This window comes from Phocoena phocoena, chromosome 2, assembly GCF_963924675.1.
Source record: "Phocoena phocoena chromosome 2, mPhoPho1.1, whole genome shotgun sequence".
In the NCBI taxonomy this organism is placed as follows: Eukaryota; Metazoa; Chordata; class Mammalia; order Artiodactyla; family Phocoenidae; genus Phocoena; species Phocoena phocoena.
Window position 1 is genome coordinate 105,505,374 of NC_089220.1, and position 19,887 is coordinate 105,525,260.

Here is a 19,887-nt window from a genome sequence, read left to right on the forward strand (position 1 = left end):
GAGTTCATTTTCTCCTCTGTTTGGTCTGGGCTTTCCAAGGATTTTGTCTATATAACATTTCTTTCCGTTATCTGTTTTTCCCCATCTTTTCTCTTCTCTCTTCTGCTGTTTCTTAGATCAGGTGAACCATTTGGCTGAGCCAAAAAAAAATCACTGCAGAAAGTCTTAACCTGGTCAATACCATGCTCTCACCTAGAGTGCAGCTTGTAGTGGGGACCTGACAGGAATGCCAGCTGCGGTGGGTGGGCATCAGCTTTTCTGTAGACTATGCCAACATGAGATGCATAGAGTAGGTCATCTGTTGTATTGTGTCTGGGTGTGTTGAGAGGAGAGAATAAAATGCTTATTTGGCCCTTGACCTCACTTTCACTTCGGTGGAAAATAGTTGGGACCAGCGTGTGCCCTAAGGTAAAAAGGAAATCTGACTTCTCTCCTAGTGGCAGAGAATGCCTGGGCTGTACCCTGTTGGATCTAAACTGAGTTGTTACTAAAAAAAACTCTACCGTTGTGTTAATGAATCCCGGGGAGCCTTTCTAAAGTGGTGCTTTGTCCTACAGCATTCTGTACAGTGACCTTGAGACTGAGACTGGCTCTGAGCAGGTCCTGTCATTGACTTTGTTCTGTGTTCTCCAAACGAGTCATATGGCCAAGTGTTCCTCAGGGCCACTTCTACCCAGTTGGTCTGGCTTCCTTCCTGCAGGAGTCACGGAAGCTTGCCTTTGTCTGTCCTGACACCCCAGATGCCTTTCAGAAAACCACACGCACACAAGCTTTTACTAGTTTCACCTTGCCACATTCTAACCTCCCAGTTGGTCCCTCAGATACATTTTGTGTCATAAACCTGTGGATTATGGCCATGGAAATTGATAACACAAAGAATTATTAAGCCCTGGAGGGAGGAAACATATTTTGTTTGTTTCTTTGAGTGACTGATGAAGAAAAGGAGAAAATGAAGAGAAGATTTATGAACCAAAATTTTTAAAATAAAATGTTTAGTTTCAGGCTTTTGTGACTGTGAGCCTATCCGGCCCTGATGAGAAGGTGATCCACATGTAGCCATTCACTGGGTGCCAAAAATGAGGCTACCATGGTCATTTCATTCATGCCTTTTCTTTAGAGCTTTTGGACAGATAATTCCCAGGTCCCCCTTGTGAATTGAGAAAGCAGTATATTTTAAGCTACAAGATGTGGAAGAAGAAGCAGAGAGAGGAGATGTGCCTTGTTCACAGTGGCATAGAATTTTTCTGCAGGTAGCTTCTGACTCCTTACACTGGGATTTACAAACAGATTCCTACTTGGAGGGCAAAGTTGCCTCTTTCACTGGTCTCCCACTATGCAGCAAGATTAAGAAAGCACTTTAAGATGTGATCGCAAGGTTCTTTGGTCTCTTTGCTATGTCACTGGTTGTGACAACCACATCACAGCGAATACTGTTACACCACCGACTACTTGTGTAGGGATTACAGGCAGCGTGAGAGCACTGGTATTGCTCTTACACTGTCTCCTGCGATTTATGCGCTATCGAATGCTGTACACCTACACTCCGTTAAAGATGTTCCTTCTCTTAATGTGAGGCTGTCGAGGTTAAGCAATTGTTCAGTTTTCTTGTTTCTGAGATTATGGTATGGAGCTCATGCCCCTAGTGTATGTGTATCCTCACTCAGATTCCAGATTAAAACAAGCTTATTGTGCCTGGTAGCAATTAGTTTTCCATATGAATTTGATTTTCTCTTTAATTAGACCAAATCTAGTCTAGGTAATGAGGGATTTTCATTTCATGTAGATGTTTAATTGTGCATATTATTGCACGTACACGACAGGTAGAACTTCCTGAGGATATTTGTCTCCTCTTAATTAAAACAGCAAGGTCACATTTCCCTGATTGTATGTTGGATAGTCTGAGACTGTTCAGCGTTAATACCCCTGGGCTGTCCCTGGTGACTGTGGCTGGGCTGTGTCTGCCAGCCTTTGTTTTTCCCCATCTAGCTTTCATATATACTATTGGCTTTGAACAATTCATTTGGGGGAAAAAAAAAAAGTTGGACTTTGCCACAGAGCCTGGTTGAAGATAAAGCCAGGCAGAGATTTTAGTCACATAGCTTAAGGGTGAGGTACATGGAAGTATGTTTAATGACTCTGTTTCTTTTAATTTTTTGAAAACTTGTTCAGCACTTGTGCTCAAAGTCAGCATACTATGGACCTTTTTAAAAAAAACTTTATTGAAGAATAATTGATAGCTACAATTAATATATTTTTAAAGTATACTGCTTGATGATTTGATATACGTATACATATAGAACGATTACCAAGATCAAAATAACACATCTGTCACCGTACATAGCTAATGTGTGTGTGTGTGTGTGTGTGTGTGTGTGCGTGTGTATGTGTATGTGGTCAGAATGCTTAACTACTTGGCAATTTTTAAGTACACGATACCATATTATTAACTATAGTTACCGTGCTGTATGTTAGATTCTTATTCTTCTTAGAATTGAAACATTTGTACTCTTTGACCTACATTACCCTTTTCACCTCTCCCCTACCTTGACCCTGGAAACCACCATTCTATTTTCTGTTTCTGTGAAAATGGCTTAAAAAAAAAAAATTCTGCATGTAAGTGAGACCATATAGATTGGTCATTCTCTGTCTGGCTTATGTCATTTAGCATATAGCCCTCCAGGTTCAACTGTGTTGTCACAAATGGCAGGGTTTCCTTTTTTCTTATGGCTAAATGATATTCCATTGTATGTATCTGCCACGCATTTTCTTTATCTGTTCATCCATCAAAGGACATTTAAGTTGTTTCCATATCTTGGCTATTGTGAATAACGGTGCAGTGAACATGGGTGTGCAGTTATTTCTTCAAGACAGTGATTTCAAGTTCTTTGGATATACACCGAGGACTGGGATTGCTAGATCATACGGTAGTTGCTATGGACCTTTTTATGAGAATTTTTTTCACCTTTCTTTAGACCCTTTAATGATTTCTATACTCAGTACCACCTTAGTAAAGGTCTTTATTTAGAAAAATTTAAAGCAGAGACTAAAAGATTTTCAGAGTTTTCAGGGATTTAAGGATTATTTAGTGTCCCCCATCTGCTCTGTAGGTGGGGAAAATAAGCGCAAGAGAGATAGGGACAGAAATAAGGAACAGAACCAGGGAAGCTGGAAGCCAGGAAACAGCCAGTTCTCCCAAATCCTATCTGATGTGCTTTACATACATGACACTTTTCTTCAGGTCATCTCCAAAGAGTCCCAGGGAGGGAGATTTTATCATTTGATGGGAGCATAAAGTATAACCAACACAATCTAGTAACCATACGTATTCTTTATGCTCTCCTGTGTTCAGAAAATGCTTGCAGAAAGCATGCCATGTGGTACCTCACTGAGGACTTCATATGTGTGCTCTGTTGTGCCAGGTGTAGGGAAGATACAAGGGATATTGTAGATTAATTCTTTGCTGTTTTTGAGGCTACAGTCTACTTGGCGATAAGCATATGAAATTGTTATTTTGGAGAGCCAAAACATGCCTGTGATTTCAACAAGGTCTAACCTTTAACTATACTTTGAAAGCAGGATGGTTGGAATCTATTTAGGATTCCAAAAGATGCAGGCTCTGGGGACTACTGTGAATTGTTTCAAGAAATGTGGCAATAATATAGTGCAAGAAGCAATGTTGACAGAAGAATTTGGCAAACTAGAAGGTAAATCTAAAGAATTAGCTCTTAAAACAACAACAATGAAACCTATTAAAATGATGACTAACTTCAGGCCCTTTAAAAACCTGGTAGAAAACTTTACAAAGTGATAAGAGTCAAGATGGGGTAGGGGATTAAGAGGTACAAACTATTGATACTATGTGTGTAATAAATAAGCTACAAGGATATATGATACAGCACAGGGAACATAGCCAGTCTTTAATAATAACTGTAAATGGAGTACAATCTTTAAAAACTGTAAACTTAAAAATTTTTAAGGTGTACTCTGTCGTATACCTGAAATTTACATAATTTAATAAATCGACTATACTTCACTTTTAAAAGAAATGATCAAAGCCTTCTGTGGCTTATTGTATCAAAGAATATTAGAGGGCTTCCCTGGTGGCGCAGTGGTTGAGAGTCCGCCTGCCGATGCAGGGGACGCGGGTTCGTGCCCCGGTCCGGGAAGATCCCACATGCCGCGGAGCGGCTGGGCCCGTGAGCCATGGCCGCTGAGCCTGCGCGTCCGGAGTCTGTGCTCCGCAACGGGAGAGGCCACAACAGTGAGAGGCCCGCGTACCGCAAAAAAAAAAAAAAAAAAAAAAAAAAAAGAATATTAGATACACTGATAAACTTTAGACCTTAAGTCAAGTATATGTGATAAAATTTTAGATAGCTCTAGGTGATGGGTATAGAATGTTCACTCTATAATTCTTTTAAACTTTTGTGAGTTTTTCATAATAAAATGTTGGGCAAATATTGCTAGCCTAAAAGAATAGAAATAGATTGTAGAACTTCCAAACCAGATTGTGTGTGTGTGTGTGTGTGTGTGTGTGTCATGGGGAGCGGGGTGGTAATGGAGAAGTGATACCAACAATTTGGCCAATACAGTAGGAGTTGTACAAGGTGGTTTACAGAAACAAAGCCAGAAAAAGTACAGTAAATAGAATGTACAAAATAAGATCTGAGAAATACTTCTAAATATCTTAGGCATCATAGCAAATATAAGTAAATCAAACTTACCAGTTAATAGACAGAGGTTCTCATTGGATGAAATTTTTTTAAAGTTCAGCTCTATAGTATTTCTATAAGACATACTTAAAGTTTAAGGACACAGGAAAGTTTAAAGGCATAAAATGGTGTACCAAGAAACTGGTTAAATCAAAGCTAGAGAAGCTATATGCAGTGTCACAAAAAACAGACTGTAAGGCAAACAAAGCATAAGTAGAGACAAAGAAGGTTGTTATGAAGATAGACGGCTAATTCGCCAGGGTGTGAGCCTGTATGCATCTAACATTACCTTAAAATGTAAAAAGGAAAAACAGGCAGTATTACAAGGAGAATTTCATGCTTTTAGTGGAATAATTTAACATACTTCCCTCAGGGAGTGATAAGTAAAACAAGATCAAAATAGAAGAAAGAAAATGTTTTAGTCAAGAGAAAGTAATGAAATAGAAATCATAGAATCAGCAACACCCAAAGCTGCTTCTTTGAAAAAATTAATAAAATATGTAAATTTCTGGGAAGTTTGATCAAGTGAAACAAAAGAAGAAAAATAAACATTATTAGTAATGGGGACAGAACTTCAGATAGGGATTTTAAACATCATAAGAGAATGAAATGAAAACTTGAAGCCAAAATATTTAAAATCTAGACAAAAATGGATACTTAGAAAATCTGGATGGATCTATGATCTTGAAAGAAGTAGTCTTAGTGGTTTAAAATATACCAATGGAAAAAACAACAAAACAAAAAGTAGGCTCAGATTATTTCATAGAACAGAAAGAGGAAAAAAAAAAAAAAAGAAAACCTCCAAACTGGTCACCTTAACTTGGAGCTAGCAGAATTAAGATAGCAAAATTGTATACAGACCATGTAACACTTTTAAACTCAATAGAGATGCCTTCCCTAAAATTTGTAAATTAATAAAGTCCAGCATGACATGTGTTTATACATAACTGCAATTTGTAACTGGTTTCTCCAGGAATGCAAAATTCATTGTTCAATAAATAATTTATTACATGTCTTTCTACCTGTAGGCACTAGACATTAGGGATACAGCAGTGTAAAACACAGTCAAACATTCCTGCCCTCATGGAACTTATATTCTAGTTCAGAGAGGCAGATATTAAATAATAAGTAAATTACACAATAAGGAAAGAAAAAAGTGATTTCAGGGTTAGAAAAATGAAACTGTCATTAGTTGTAGGTGATAGATTTATCTACATAGATAATTCACTCAATCTATGAAGAAACTAATTAGAACTATTAATAGAAAGGAAAGTCTCTGGAAGAAAGATCAATACATAAAGGCAGCTTATTACCACCTAGATCCAGACAACCATGGTATTCACCTGTAGGACTGTGAAAAATAAAAAAATGTGTGTGTATGTGTATTTGTGTGAAAATATATAGAGGACTCTCACAATTATCCCAATTTCTTAGAGAGCTAGAGTAATTAAAACACTCCATTATTGATGTAGGGTGATGTTAAGAGTTCTAAAGGTTGATGAACTTGCCTTAATGCAAGTTAAAATACTAGGCAAAAGGCATTACCAAATGAAGAGTGAGGCCCCAGAATGAAAGAAGAAACTTGTATATTTGCAGTGCATACTACCAAGAACAAATTAATGTCCAGAAAATATGAAAAAGGAAATAGCACCTTCTAAGCAAAAAAGATCAAGATAACAGATAGGCACTTGAGAGAAGAGGAAATTCAACTGACTTCTAAAGACAGGGAAAAATATTCAGCTTCATAAGCAATCCAGAATGCAAAATCAATAAGGAGATAGCATTTCCTGTCTCTCAGATGGGCACAAATTTTTTAATTAATTAATTTATTATTTTTGTTTGTTTTTTTGGCTGCATTTAGTCTCTTCTGCTGCACGCGGGCTTTCTCTAGTTGCGGCGAGCAGGGGCTACTCTTTGTTGCGGTGCGTAGGCTTCTCATTGCAGTGGCTTCTCTTGTTGCAGAGCACCGGCTCTAGGCGGGCGGGCTCAGTAGTTGTGGTTCGCGGGCTGTAGAGCGCAGCCTCAGTAGTTGTAGCGCGCAGGCTTAGTTGCTCCGTGGCACGTGGGTATCTTGCTGGACCAGGGCTCGAACCCGTATCCCCTGTATTGGCAGGTGGATTCTTAACCACTGAGCCACCAGGGAAGTCCCAGATGGGCACAGATTTTAATGTATGAAAACAGCAAAGTACTTTACAGAGAAAACAAGATATTTTAGAAGGTGAATCTGTTGAATTTAAAAATACAATGAGAAACAGAATATATTGTGTTATAGATATAAGGAGATGTAGGAACATGATAAAATATGTGTGGAAGTTACCTTCAGGAAAATGACGACCCTTAGGGAGAGAAAGAAGGATGGTGTGGAACTTGAGCTAAATCTGTCATTTGTTCTTTACAAACAGAAGGAGAGGTAGCTATCATAAAGCAAATATGACAACATGGTAACATGTATTTATCCTTGATGATAGGTGTATAAATTGAGGTATATACTGTTCTTTATATTTCATATGTTTTCACAGTTAATGTGTCTTTAAAAAAGTCAGTTGCAATAGTCTGTGTGTGAGGTGATAAAAGCTTTTGATCACCGAGGTTGCATATATACCATGTGGTAAATGCAAAATTAATGGGCCTTGGAGGTCAGACAGAAAGGTTCCGTGACTCTGTATGTCACAGGGAGAAATGGTCCAGTGGTTGGGTGCAGGCAGGCAGGGAGCTAGCAGGTGGAGGAAACCTCCCTCCTGCTAGATTACCGTAGCCCCCTCGTCCTGTTGGCATGTTCCCCAAAAGTATTTCACTGAGAAAACACAGCAACCCAGGGTATGAATCTCTGAGGAAGAAGTTAGTGTGAACTTGGAAATTTTTCCCCACAAACTCAAGATAATTCTACTGTCAACAAGCAAAGCTCTTGACACAGTAGGAAGTCTTAAGTCAGTTTTTCTCTTGGCATCTGTTCACACACATATTCCTCCTTTGGAGTTATTCTGTGCGTTTTTGTCAGAATAATTTGGCTGTAGGTTCTGTTTTCAAACTAACGGTGAAGCAAGCGTTTAGGCTTTGTTTCTCACCACTGCCCATGCACTAGCTTCTCTATCGTTGGCTTCTGTCCCGTGCCCCTGACAGCCTGGCGTGCTCTCATCAGTTTGGGGTGGTGATGACCACTCAGTGGTGCCTTCACTGTTTCCTCCTAGCAGCAGCCTCCTAAGGTTGATGTCTCTCTCCTTAACGACTTTCAGAGTCCAGAACTTTCAAACCAGGAACCTCTGAATGTATCTAGCCCGGAGCTGTCAGTGAGCCTCTGGACGATTTCCCGTCCTTACACTAAGGGGCATTGGGATTGGTTCAGGAACACAGAACTACTGTGTGACTGAGGCCCTCAAACCCTTTCCTGTGCTTTCCCCGTGCTGTCTTCACTCTCCACTTCTTGCCACTGTAACTATTTTCCAACTCATCCAGTGCTTTCTTCCACCTACCTCATCCCCTCAGTTATCCAGGACTTGACCAATACTCTAAGTCACAGACGTTTTCATCTTTGGGTCTGGATTTAAATTCAATGTATCCAACTTCGTCATTTGAGCTTTCGGCCCACTGGGCCAGTGGTTCTCCACCTTTTGCATGTGTCAGGCTCATCCAAAGGGCTTGTTCAAACATACTACTGGGCCTCACCTCCAGAGCTTCTTATTCAGTGGGTTTGGGGCAAAGCCTGAAAATTGACACATCTAGCATGTTCCCAGGTAGTACTGATGCTGCTGGTCTTGGGACCACGCTTGGAGAACTTTATGTGATACCAAATTTGAGATGTTATTGTTACTCATTTGGTGGTTGAGCATAAAGATTGGGGTCAGGAAACCTGGGTGTTCCAGTGTCCTTTGGGTGATACCGTCCTCGCTGTACCTCGGTACCTTCCCTCCCCTTTATTCCTCCACCATGTGCTCTTCACTGCTTTGTTTGTGTGTTCATATTGATGCCCTCATTCTCCAGGAATGAGGGGGCAAGCTATTGCCTTCGGTTCATATGAGCAAAACCATTCCTAGGTTGGAATCATATCTGCTTTTCAGGTGATAAGACCAGCTTAGAGAGGTGGTGAGTTGCCCGTGGTGGTGTGACTACTAGGTGACAGTTCTGGGGCAGATGAGAAGCAGTTAACCTTTCCTCAAATCATGGCTGCCTCCCATGAACTTGTGTACTTATTTTCAGACCGGAGAACATCTTTAGAATGCCTCTTTTGGAATAACTTATAGAAGCAGCTTACATTTATATAAGAAAATGAAGTTTTACGTGAATGGCTGTATTTGAATCCAGATCCCTCTCCCTCTAGATGTGTTTATTAAATTCCCCTTACCTTTTTCACTGCCTCTTGGCATTTCTAAAAGATTGACTGCCATCACTATGGTCATTGTTACCATTATCTGATTGGGTGTTTCTGTGATTTTATTCCTCTCTTTGTATGAAAGTTCTCAAATACTGATCACATGGTACGTCTTTTGATCAGAGGGTAGCTTGGAGAGACCAGGGTGCTAAGTAGCTAAGAGCATGTTCTCTGGAGCCCACAGAGGAGGCTTAAGTTGTTGGCTATGACTGTGGGCAACTTACTGAGTATCGCTGAACCTCCTGTTCCATATATAAAAAACTGGAATATCGGAATATTTTCTTCCAAGGGCTTTTGTCAGAGTTTAATCTACTTATGCATGTGAAACACCCGAAACATTATTTGCCTTTCAATAAAATGGCAGCCGTGAGTAGTGGAAAACCCTCTATCAACATGGTTTACTGTTGCTTGGATAATCCCCCAAAGTTAATTAAAGTAAAGAATCTATGCTACTACCTCTCTGAAACCCTATATCTTAACTTTCAATTTAAGCATTCATTTGCCAATCTTTTGATACCGGACCAATGTTTTTTCCTGGTGTGGGTCACCTAGTTAAGGTTGCACATTATCTTTGTTGGATGAACCACACCATCTGCAAGAGAATTTAAAGATGAAGCACTCTGAGGACAGACTGTTTTTAAATGTTCACTATTTTTTCCTTTCAGTATTTTACATTTGTCTCGCTTATATCTAATTCAATAACTTTTTGTAAATATTTACCATTAGGAAGCATTAAGTAGCTCTCTTTTGGACTATTTTAACAGTTTATGGGCTGTATTGGTTTAGTACATAATTATGTGATATACAGCCAGCAGCGAGATTGGGGAGCAAATGCAGATAAATATAGATGGGGGAAGAGATACAACTGACTTGGCCAGCGTGAAAGTAGAGCTCATGAGAGAAGAGTCTCTTGGCTGATTTCAACCTTCCATGGATCTCAGAGTGTGAGAACTTTGACTAGTCTGCCGTCTTAGTAAAACGGGAGATCTGTTATTATTGCACTCCGAAAAAATGATATGCACAAGGCTGGCAGAGGGTTTGGAGGCTGCCTTTTTAAGATGGGAATGTTTAAGGCGGCAGTGCAAGGGACTTTGCTTGGTCAGAGCTTGCTTAATTAGGAGAAAAATTCCCAATCAGGTTTGACCATCTGACCCATTTTCTCAGAGAAAGCCGACAGATTTCGCTTGTATGTCTGCCACAGACGCTTCGGAGCCTTCCATACTTGGGTTTGGGAATCTAAAACACAACCGAGCTGGAATTGCTGAACTGCCGGGTGGCAGGCCTCCCCCTGCTGACACTGTGCACGTTGTCGATTTCCTGGGGAAGAATACACCCCACACGTGCACGCACACCCACACACTCACTTCTTATTTGAACATACCTTACACTAAACTCCCCCCAGATCGCCTCTGGCAACACCAGGGGTCACACCTCTGGTGCAAGCTTCTTGAAGTTGTTTCTGTACCTACTGAAGAGTGGGAGGTTCAATGCCTTCCAAAGAATGGGAGGGTTAGTTTGCAGTTTGAGTTGAGGGCAGCTTGTGGCCACACAGAACTTTATTGCCATAAATACCCAACATATCTGGCCTGGCCACTGGATACTGCCCTCTGGTGTTCTAGTAGCAGTCATCGTTGTGAGTGGGCTTGGCGTGGGGCCCTCTTTGGGTGCTTCTGATAACCTTTGCAAGGTCTCCTTTGTTGATGGCATAGGAGCTGCTGTCCAGAGGCTCACAGCAGTGGCCCCCTCAGGATGCTTCCTGGTTATTTTAAGGGTGTTCCTGGGGGAGCCTGAAACAGCCCTGTGTTCGTGTGCCTCTGCTCTTGGACTGGAGGTCAGAGGCTCCCTGCTCCCATCCAGTCCTGTGACCTCAGCTAAGTCACTTGACCTCTCTGTGACTCAGCTTCCTCTTTTGTGACATTGATGCCTTCCATTCTTCTCTCAACCAGACCTTTTTTCCCTGAAGTTGCTTAACGGTAGTCATAACATCTAAGGGGCTGCTGCCTAGATGTTTCTTAGGTTCCTTCCTGCGGACTGACGTGGGGGTCTCTTGATTAGGCCAGAGTGTTCTGGTGGTGCTCAAACCTAGATCCCTGACATTCCAGAAAATATACTCAGAATTTTTGTCTGCAGATGTAGTTTGCAGGTTGAGGAGCTATCATGATTCAAGGCATAATGTAGCCAGAACCTGGACCTGACCCACCCCCTTTTTTGGCTGGAGTATTGAAAGCAAATCCAAGACGGCATACCATTTCGCCTATCAGTACTTCAGTATGTTTTTCTGACAATGAAAAATTTTTTTTAAATAATTAAAACCCCGCCTAACTGCAAATCCACCCTAATACCAAACAAAATTAGCAGCAATTCTTTAATCACGTCTAATACCCAGTCTGTGTTAAATTCTCCCCTGCATTGTATTAAAAATGTCATTTTATACTTTGTTAATATCAGGATCCAAACAAGGCCTGTAGTGGTTGGTGTTTTTCTTTTTTAAAAAAACAGCTTTATTGAGGTGGAGTTTGCCTACCATACAATGGGCCCATTTAAAATGAATATTTCAGCGTTTTTTAGTGTATTCACAAGATTGTGTAGCCATTACCACAATCTAATTTTAGAACATTTGTTTCCCTCCTACAATAAGCCCTGTGTCCGTTAACAGTCATTCCCCAGGTTCCCCTCTCCCTTCCTCAGCCTTTGCAACCTCTAGTCCTATCTGCCTCTATAGACTTGACTCTACTGGATGCTTGTGGTCCTTTGTGATGGGCTTCTTTCACTTTGCACAGTGTTTCCATATTGTTGCATGTATCATACTTAATGCCTTTTTACTGCCAAATAAAGTTACATTGTATGGCTGAACTACATTTTATTCATCCACTCGTCAGTTGATGGACATTTGAGTTGTTTCCACCTTTTGGCTATTATGAATAATACTACTATGAACATTCACGTACAAATGTTTATGTGGACATATGTTTTTACTTTTCCTAGATATATGCCTAGGAGTAGAATTGCTGTTTAATCTTTTGAGGAACTACCAAATTGTTTTCCACAACAGCTGCTCCATTTTACATTCCCACTAGCCGTGTGTGAAGGTTCCAAATTCTCCATAACCTCGCCGTGTTTAACACGCCTTACTGTCTCTTTTTTACTGTAGTGTCCTGCTGGGTGTGCACTGGTACGCTATTGTGGCTTTTCTTTGTGTTTTCCTGATGGCTGCTGGTGTTGGGTGTCATTCTAATTCTAATCTGTGTGTCATCTTTTGCACCTCTACCAGCAAGCCATTTATTTGTGAAAAACCTGGGTTATTTGTATAATATTTACAATGATGGGATTTGACTCATTGGATCTTGGTAGTGTCACTTACCATGTTCCTCTCTCTCTCTCTCTTTTTTAAACTATTAGCTTTTTAAACTATTAGGGTTTTTTTCTTTTTTTGTAAACTTAGATTTATATTTAGACTCTTAATGAAATTCGTATTCAGTTATATATTTACTTATTTTTTCTCTATCGCCAAGAATACTTCCTAGGTGGTACTGTATACTTCGACCTAGGAAGTATAAGGTGGAAATATACAGTATGGAAGTATGGTACTGTTACATCAGTCAGAAGGCCTATGCTGTGTGGTTATCCCACTCGCATTTAAAATTGATCATTGGGTTTGGACCAGACTGATCCTTCTGTTATAAAGTCCCCCATTAACTTGTTACTTATTGGTTTTAGCAGCCACTCATGCTTGTTTTGATCTATTGGCTATTTCATTAAGAGTTGTAAAATGATGGTTTTGGAATTCTATTATTCCTTCTGCATTTATTAGCTTTGTTTCTTTTCCTTTATCAATTTTTGGTATGAGCTGGTGCCCTAGCACCCTCTTAAGGTGATCAATGATTATTTCAAAGAATCTTTATTGAATTTTACATACCTGTGTTTTGACCAATTGCAGTCTTCATTCTTTCTGATGCTCAAATTGCCCCTCACATGAAATTAATTATATGATGTCTGGGGTTTGCTTCAAATAATCCGTGAGAGGGCATGTGGGTAAGGGAGTAGATGAGTCATGAATGGCTATGAGTTATTATTGTTGAAGTTGGTCAGTGAGCACATTGTTCTGTCCTCTCTTCTTTTTTTTTTTTTTTTTTTTGCGGTACGCGGGCCTCTTACTGTTGTGGTGTCTCCCATTGCGGAGCACAGGCTCCGGACGTGCAGGCTCAGCGGCCATGGCTCACGGGCCCAGCCGCTCCGCGGCATGTGGGATCTTCCCGGACCAGGGCACGAACCGGTGTCCCCTGCATCGGCAGGCGGACTCTCAACCACTGCGCCACCAGGGAAGACCTGTCCTCTCTCCTTTTGTATGAGGTTTTAAAAATCACCCCATGTTTGGCCATCGGTTATCCCTTGATGTCAGTCCAATGTCATTTTGATAAATTCCTTGATCCTCAGGCACAAGAAGCCCCAGGAACATTTTATACATCTCCTGTCCCAAAGCTAGAATCGGTCATTTCTCCAAGGATCCTGGATTCCTCTTAGTGGGAAATGGTGTTGGAAGACCACCTGGCTGACGCACTGAGGGTGCTCATTGCCACCCGGTTGTCCTTGCCCTTAGCCTCTGCAGTGGACACAAGTAGAAAATTTTTTCAGAAAAAGAAAAATGAATCAGACATTCAGATCAATATTTGCATTCAGATGAAAGATTGCAGTGTTTTCATTTAACTTCTTTTGCTTTATTTATTTCATGCTACAAATCTTGATTTCTAACAACTAACATAATTACTGATTTACTTTATCCTAATTATATATAATATCTACCTACTTAGATAATGTAATATACTAATTTTATAGTGTGTGTATTTGTGTATATATTTAGGGGGAAGAGTAGATATTAGTTTTGAAATAATGATATCAATATTTAACAAGTCTACTGTGGTCCATTTTATCTTTAAGATGTATCTCACTGGGGATGGGTATTGTCAAAAGACTGTTTTTCAAAGTTAGGCTGTTGGTTCCATACACTGTTAGGTTCATTTGTTTCAATTTGCTTTAGATTTTTAGGTGTTGCGTTTTACCCATTTGTGATTTCATTTGGTTCTAAAGTGAAGACTATAGTACAAGGAAAATTAAGAGGTTTAATTTCCATTCTTGTTCCCTTGTCCCTGTTTTTTCCTTCTTTCCATTAAGAATCATTTTTATTAGTACTAGATTTATCCTTCTAACGTTTTTAAAAATACATATTAACGGTACAAAATGGAGGATATTTTCCTCCCTTTATCACGAAGGTTGGCATACTGTACACTCTTGGGCGCTTTACTTTGTCATTTTACAGTATATCCTGGACAGTCTTTCTTCTTGAATATGTTTGACCCTTTTTATCAGACTGGTTTTATATTTGCATCTTATTGAAGAACATTGTGGGATATGGCTGTCTGTTATTAATTATACTATAAAATACTGAGAGTTAGGGACTTAACTGTGAGTTTTATGAAAAGTTTCTTTTCTTTCCTCCTCAACATAGAGTATGATAAATGCCTTACCTTTTTTTTTATTCTCTCTCTCTCTCAGTCTAAAGGAATTCCTGCCCAAAGAATACATCAAGCAGAGAGGAGCTGAAAAGAGAATATTTCAGGTACTGGAAATGTTCAGAACTTTATTATTCTCCTCACTTTATTATTCTCCTCATGCATCCACAAAGCCTATCCTCATTTATTAGTCCAAGAGGGGCCTCTGCACGATAGTTTCGTACCCCATACATGTACTCTGCGTATATCATAAATGATTTGTGACTCCAGAGTAAAGAAGCTGACAGTTCTACTTTAGGCAGATTTATTATCTTAATCCATACCTTCTTGCTAAAGGTTCCTTAGCCCTTCTGGGAAAAATGTGCATACATTTAATTTCAGAGACGTTATCTTGGAAGCATTGAAACAAGGCAATTTGCCATTAAAATGCACTGAGGCAGACACTTCAAGAAGCCTTTTTTAATCCTGAGATTTGTTTTTTGAACCTCAGGATTTGGGAACTGGTGTCTTTTTAAAATCCAGGTTTATTCTAAAATTCAGAAAGTTATCTATTCTAGGCAACCAGTAAAAAAAAAGCCCTGTCATCAGCTTTGCCAGGAAACACTCACTCTAGTGAATCCAAAATACCAAAGTGTTTTGGCAATGAAATGTAAATATAAATTGGAAGGGATAAATTTCATGTGTATAAAAACATGTTTTTTTTTAAATCCAGTATTGTTTGCACACACTGAGATGTCCAGGCATTTATATATCCTGCTCTTTGGAAAACTTTATCTTTTGCCTGGATGTTAGAATTCAGGGCAAGAACATTTTTCTAGTTCTCCTTTGACGTGTTGGTCCTGAACCTTTCGGAACGTGGAGCCCTTTGAAAATTAGGTTACAATTATGGACCCTGTTCTTGCCATGCTGCATGTGCATGAATTGTTGCATATAACTGTGAAATCTATAAGGAATTTGGGTTCACGTTCTAGTTAAGAAACTGTGCGTTAGCACTTTCTGTGTGCTCTGACCCTCGGTCAGCAGGGACATGCATCCACAAAGGCATAGAGGCCATGTGGAATAACACCTCTCACAAAGTCCACCTGCTGTCAGAGCTGCAGTAACTGGTCCCTGCCTCTGTCACATTTGCAGGAGCACAAGAACTGTGGAGAGATGAACGAGATAGAAGCCAAGGTCAAGTATGTCAAACTCGCCCGGTCTCTCCGGACGTACGGTGTGTCCTTCTTCCTGGTGAAGGTGAGTTGGGCGTGATGGAGGGGGCGTTTGCCTCTGCCACCTCTTTTGTTAAAGGGTTTGCTGTTAACCTTGATTGTCATCTCTAGACCCCTAGCATTTGCACATGGAGCATCTGGGCAGTGGTGACCTGAGTTGAGCTGTGGGACAGACATGAGGTGTAAGAGCTGTGAGGCTGGTGAGTGAGCTTGGCTGCCTGCAGGCCTCAGGACAGCTGTGTCTTGGCTCTGGTCTCAGTCACTGCTATAAAGTCCCTGAAGGAGTACCTTTACTTTCAATTGCTAGCACTTTCCCCTGAGAATGTTTCACTTAAGATCTTCCAGAGTGCACTGGACTAAGTGAAGGTTGTTGACCACTGCAGGCCAAATCAAATTCATGTGGTAGTTATGGTACTGAATTTGTATCCTTTTAGATGGGTCTTGGGATTTTCTGTGGCCTTCAGATCTGTTTTCACAGGAATTGCTGGCCTGACTACTAGAGGGACAGAGGTAGATCTTTGAAATTCAACCTGTGAGCAAGCAGAGGGTGTGTTCTTGAATTCACTAAGAAGCCCTCCCAGTAGCTTCCTTCCCCGTTTTCATATCCTGACCTCACGTACTCTCTTAGGTTTCCCTCTGATAGGTTTCATTATTTCCACTTGCTTTGCTGTGACTCTGGGTCTCCTGTCTCTTGCTTTTCACCCTGGAGAAAGCTCTACCATGTGATGAACTTTCTTGTGCTGCTTAAGGCCCAGGGGAGTGTTACCAGCTGTGTTGCAGCTGCTTCTAGGGACTGAAGTTGGAAGGTCAGTGACAGGGTGGTTTAAGGAGGTGTCTATTCCCACAGCTAAAAAGAACTGGAAAAGAAAGAAGTTTTGCTGTCTACTAGAATGTTTGGGGATATGGATGCTTTTCTTGACTCCAGTCCTCATTGGAGGAAGCTGCTTCATTTGGGGCCAAGAGAAATAAAAGATATTATATGGGAAAAAGGTGTATGTTTAATGCTGATTAGTTATTTCAGCCAAACAGCTCTCAGCTTTATACCAGAAAATGCTGGGGCCCTTGCAAACAAAGCGTAGGTGAATCACTTTGTTTTTAAGAAAACTAATTTAGAAATTGAATTTTTCATTTCAGTGTGTTTTAAACTATCAATCAGTTTTTGAATGGTGCTGATGATGGTATTCTAGGTAATGACTAGGTAATTTCCCAATATTAATAATGACAATAATAACAGTAAACAATTATATGTCAGGCGTGTCTTATTCAAATCTGTCAGCATCCCAATGGCAAAATTACTGCTATTATCTTCTTTTTATAAATGAGAATCAAGGCCAGAAAGATCAATGACTCAGCTGGGACCATAAGTCTAGTAACTGTAGGAGGTAGGACTTGAATTCAGGTCTTTCTGACTTAAAAGCCTGTGTTCCCAGGCAGTGGGCTATGCTGACTTACCTAGGGTGGCCCCATTTGATATGTGCTCACCTGCTTTCATTATCCTACCCCCCCCCCACATCCCCACCATGAGTACATGGTCAGATCTGCTTGTTTCAGAAGAAAAGTCTGCTTTTCATTTTTTTTAATTAATTAATTTATTTATTTTTGGCTGCATTGGGTCTTCGTTGTTGTGCGCCGGCTTTCTCTAGTTGCAGCGAGCGGGGGCTACTCTTTGTTGCGGTGCGCGGGCTTCTCATTGCAGTGGCTTCTCTTGTTGCAGAGCACGGGCTCTAGGTGCGTGGGCTTCAGTAGTTGTGGCATGTGGGCTCAGTAGTTGTGGCATGTGGGCTCAGTAGTTGTGGCTCGCGGGCTCTAGAGTGCAGGCTGTAGAGCGCAGGCTCAGTAGTTGTGGCGCACAGGCTTAGTTGCTCCGTGGCATGTGGGATCTTCCCTGACCAGGGCTTGAACCCGTGTCCCCTGCATTGGCAGGCAGATTCTTAACCATTGTGCCACCAGGAAGTCCTGGCTTTTCATTTATTATTCTGATGAGTTCTAATACCTCACAAAGATTAAGTCGTTTCCAGCATCTCCAATGATACTGGTATCATTTTCCATGGTTGTGTGGGTTTGAGTTTTTCTCTAGTCCTTCATATATGAAATTTATCTTTCAAATTCATATTGTTTTCTATTAATGCCATCAAACTTCACACAGAGTCAGTTTCAGTGTTGTGCATAAAGGTCAGTAAATTTAGGAAAATACATAGCACACAGCAGTCTGCATGTAATTAAAAAGAGACATTGAATAGCAAGTTCCAGAAAAGAGAAATTTGTTCTCCACATATAATTTAGGGCCTGGGAAGAATCTGTCCATGGCTAGTAGGATAATTAGAGGTAAAACACAGATGCTATGGTTATTGCAAGGTCTTGCAGGTTTGGTCAAATGAAAACTCTTCTTTTACAGAAGTGTTTAAGGCAAAGTAAGAAAGTAATGCAAATTTCCTTCCTTCTTCCTTTCCTCCCCTCCTTTCTTCCTTTTCATTTTTAAAAAATGACATCTCTTTGAAGGAAGGTCAGGGTCAGGAGGTAGGCAGCACTGACAGCTTTCATATACATGTTAGACATTCACATTTTGTTTTTCATTACTTTTATTTTTTGTCACTATAAAAGTGAGTACACTGCTCATTTCAGTTTTTTGCTCAGTGGTCTTATTTAGTGTACATTTTATTTTTAAGTTGATTTTGATAGAGTTTATTTGATCATAGTTTGCCCTATTTTAAAAGTAAATTCAGGAATAATGCAATATTATGAATTAATATATCTAATAAATCAGAGCAGGTCAAATAAGGTGACATCATATGCACTGAACTATATAGAAAAGAAATATAGAAAACAGTCTCATTCACAATAGCATCAAAAACAGTAAAATACTTAGGAATAAGTTAAGCCAAGGAAGTGAAAGATGTATATGATGAAAACATTAAAACAGTGGTGAAAGAAATCAAAGAAGTAAATGAACAGATATCCTGTGTTCTTGGATTGGAAGAATTAAAATTATTAATATGTCCATACTATTCAAAGCCATCTATAGATTCAATGAAACTGGTCCTCTATCTTACATCATTCACAACAGTTCACTCAAAATGGATTAAGGACTTAAGTGTAAGCCATAAAACTGTAAAAATCCTAGAAGAAAACATAGGTGATAAACTCCTTGACAGGGTTTTAGGCAATGATTTTTTGGATATGACGTCAAAAGCACAAGCAACAAAAGCAAACACAAACAAGTTGAACTACATCAAACTAAAAAGCTTGTGCACATCAAAAGAAAAAGGGGGCTTCCCTGGTGGCGCAGTGGTTGAGAGTCCGCCTGCCGATGCAGGGGACATGGGTTCGTGCCCCGGTCCGGGAAGATCCCACATGCCGCAGAGCGGCTGGGCCCGTGAGCCATGGCTGCTAAGCCTGCACGTCCAGAGCCTGTGCTCCGCGACGGGAGAGGCCACAGCAGTGAGAGGTCTGCGTACCGCAAAAAAAAAAAAAAAAAAAAAAGAAAAAGGCAACCTACAGAAAGGAGAAAATATTTGCAAACCATGTATCTGGTAAGGGGTTTATACCCAAAATATATAAGCAATTCTTTATAACTCCATAGCAAAAAACAACAACAAAAAAAACCCCAAATAATCCAATTAAAATGGGCAAAGGACATGAGTAGACATTTTTCCGAAGAGGATATTCAGATAGCCATGAGGTACATGGAAAGGTGCTTGGCATCACTAACATGAGGGAAATACAGATCAAAGCCACAAGGAGATATCACCTCACCCCTGTTATAAAAAAAAGACAAGGAATAACAAGGGTTAGCAAGGATGTGGAGAGAAGAGAGTCCTTGTGCACTGTTGGTAGAAATGTAAATTGGTACAGCTGCTGTGGTGAACAGTGTGGAGGATCCTCAAAAATTTTAAAATAGAACTGCCATATGATCCAGCAATCCCACTTCTGGATATATATCTGAAGGGATTGAAATTACAAGCTCAAAGAGATACCTGTACTCCTCTGTTCTTTGAACCATTATTTACAATAACCAAGATATGGAAACAATCTAACTATCCACCAGCAGATGAATAGATAAAGAAAACGTGGTAGGTAAATACGGTGGAATATTA

At 40.2% G+C, this 19,887-nt stretch overlaps 1 protein-coding gene across 1 annotated transcript in view; it reads left to right on the forward strand.

Annotated features, from left to right (window-relative positions):
* The window catches only part of TLN2 (talin 2), a 441,569-nt gene that overhangs the window by 252,324 nt on the left and 169,358 nt on the right, over positions 1 to 19,887 (forward strand). Inside the window, exons 10-11 of the mRNA XM_065872706.1 lie at positions 14,626 to 14,689; positions 15,714 to 15,818. Of these exons, the coding sequence (XP_065728778.1) occupies positions 14,626 to 14,689; positions 15,714 to 15,818 (169 nt within the window). The remainder of the gene's footprint in view (positions 1 to 14,625; positions 14,690 to 15,713; positions 15,819 to 19,887) is intronic.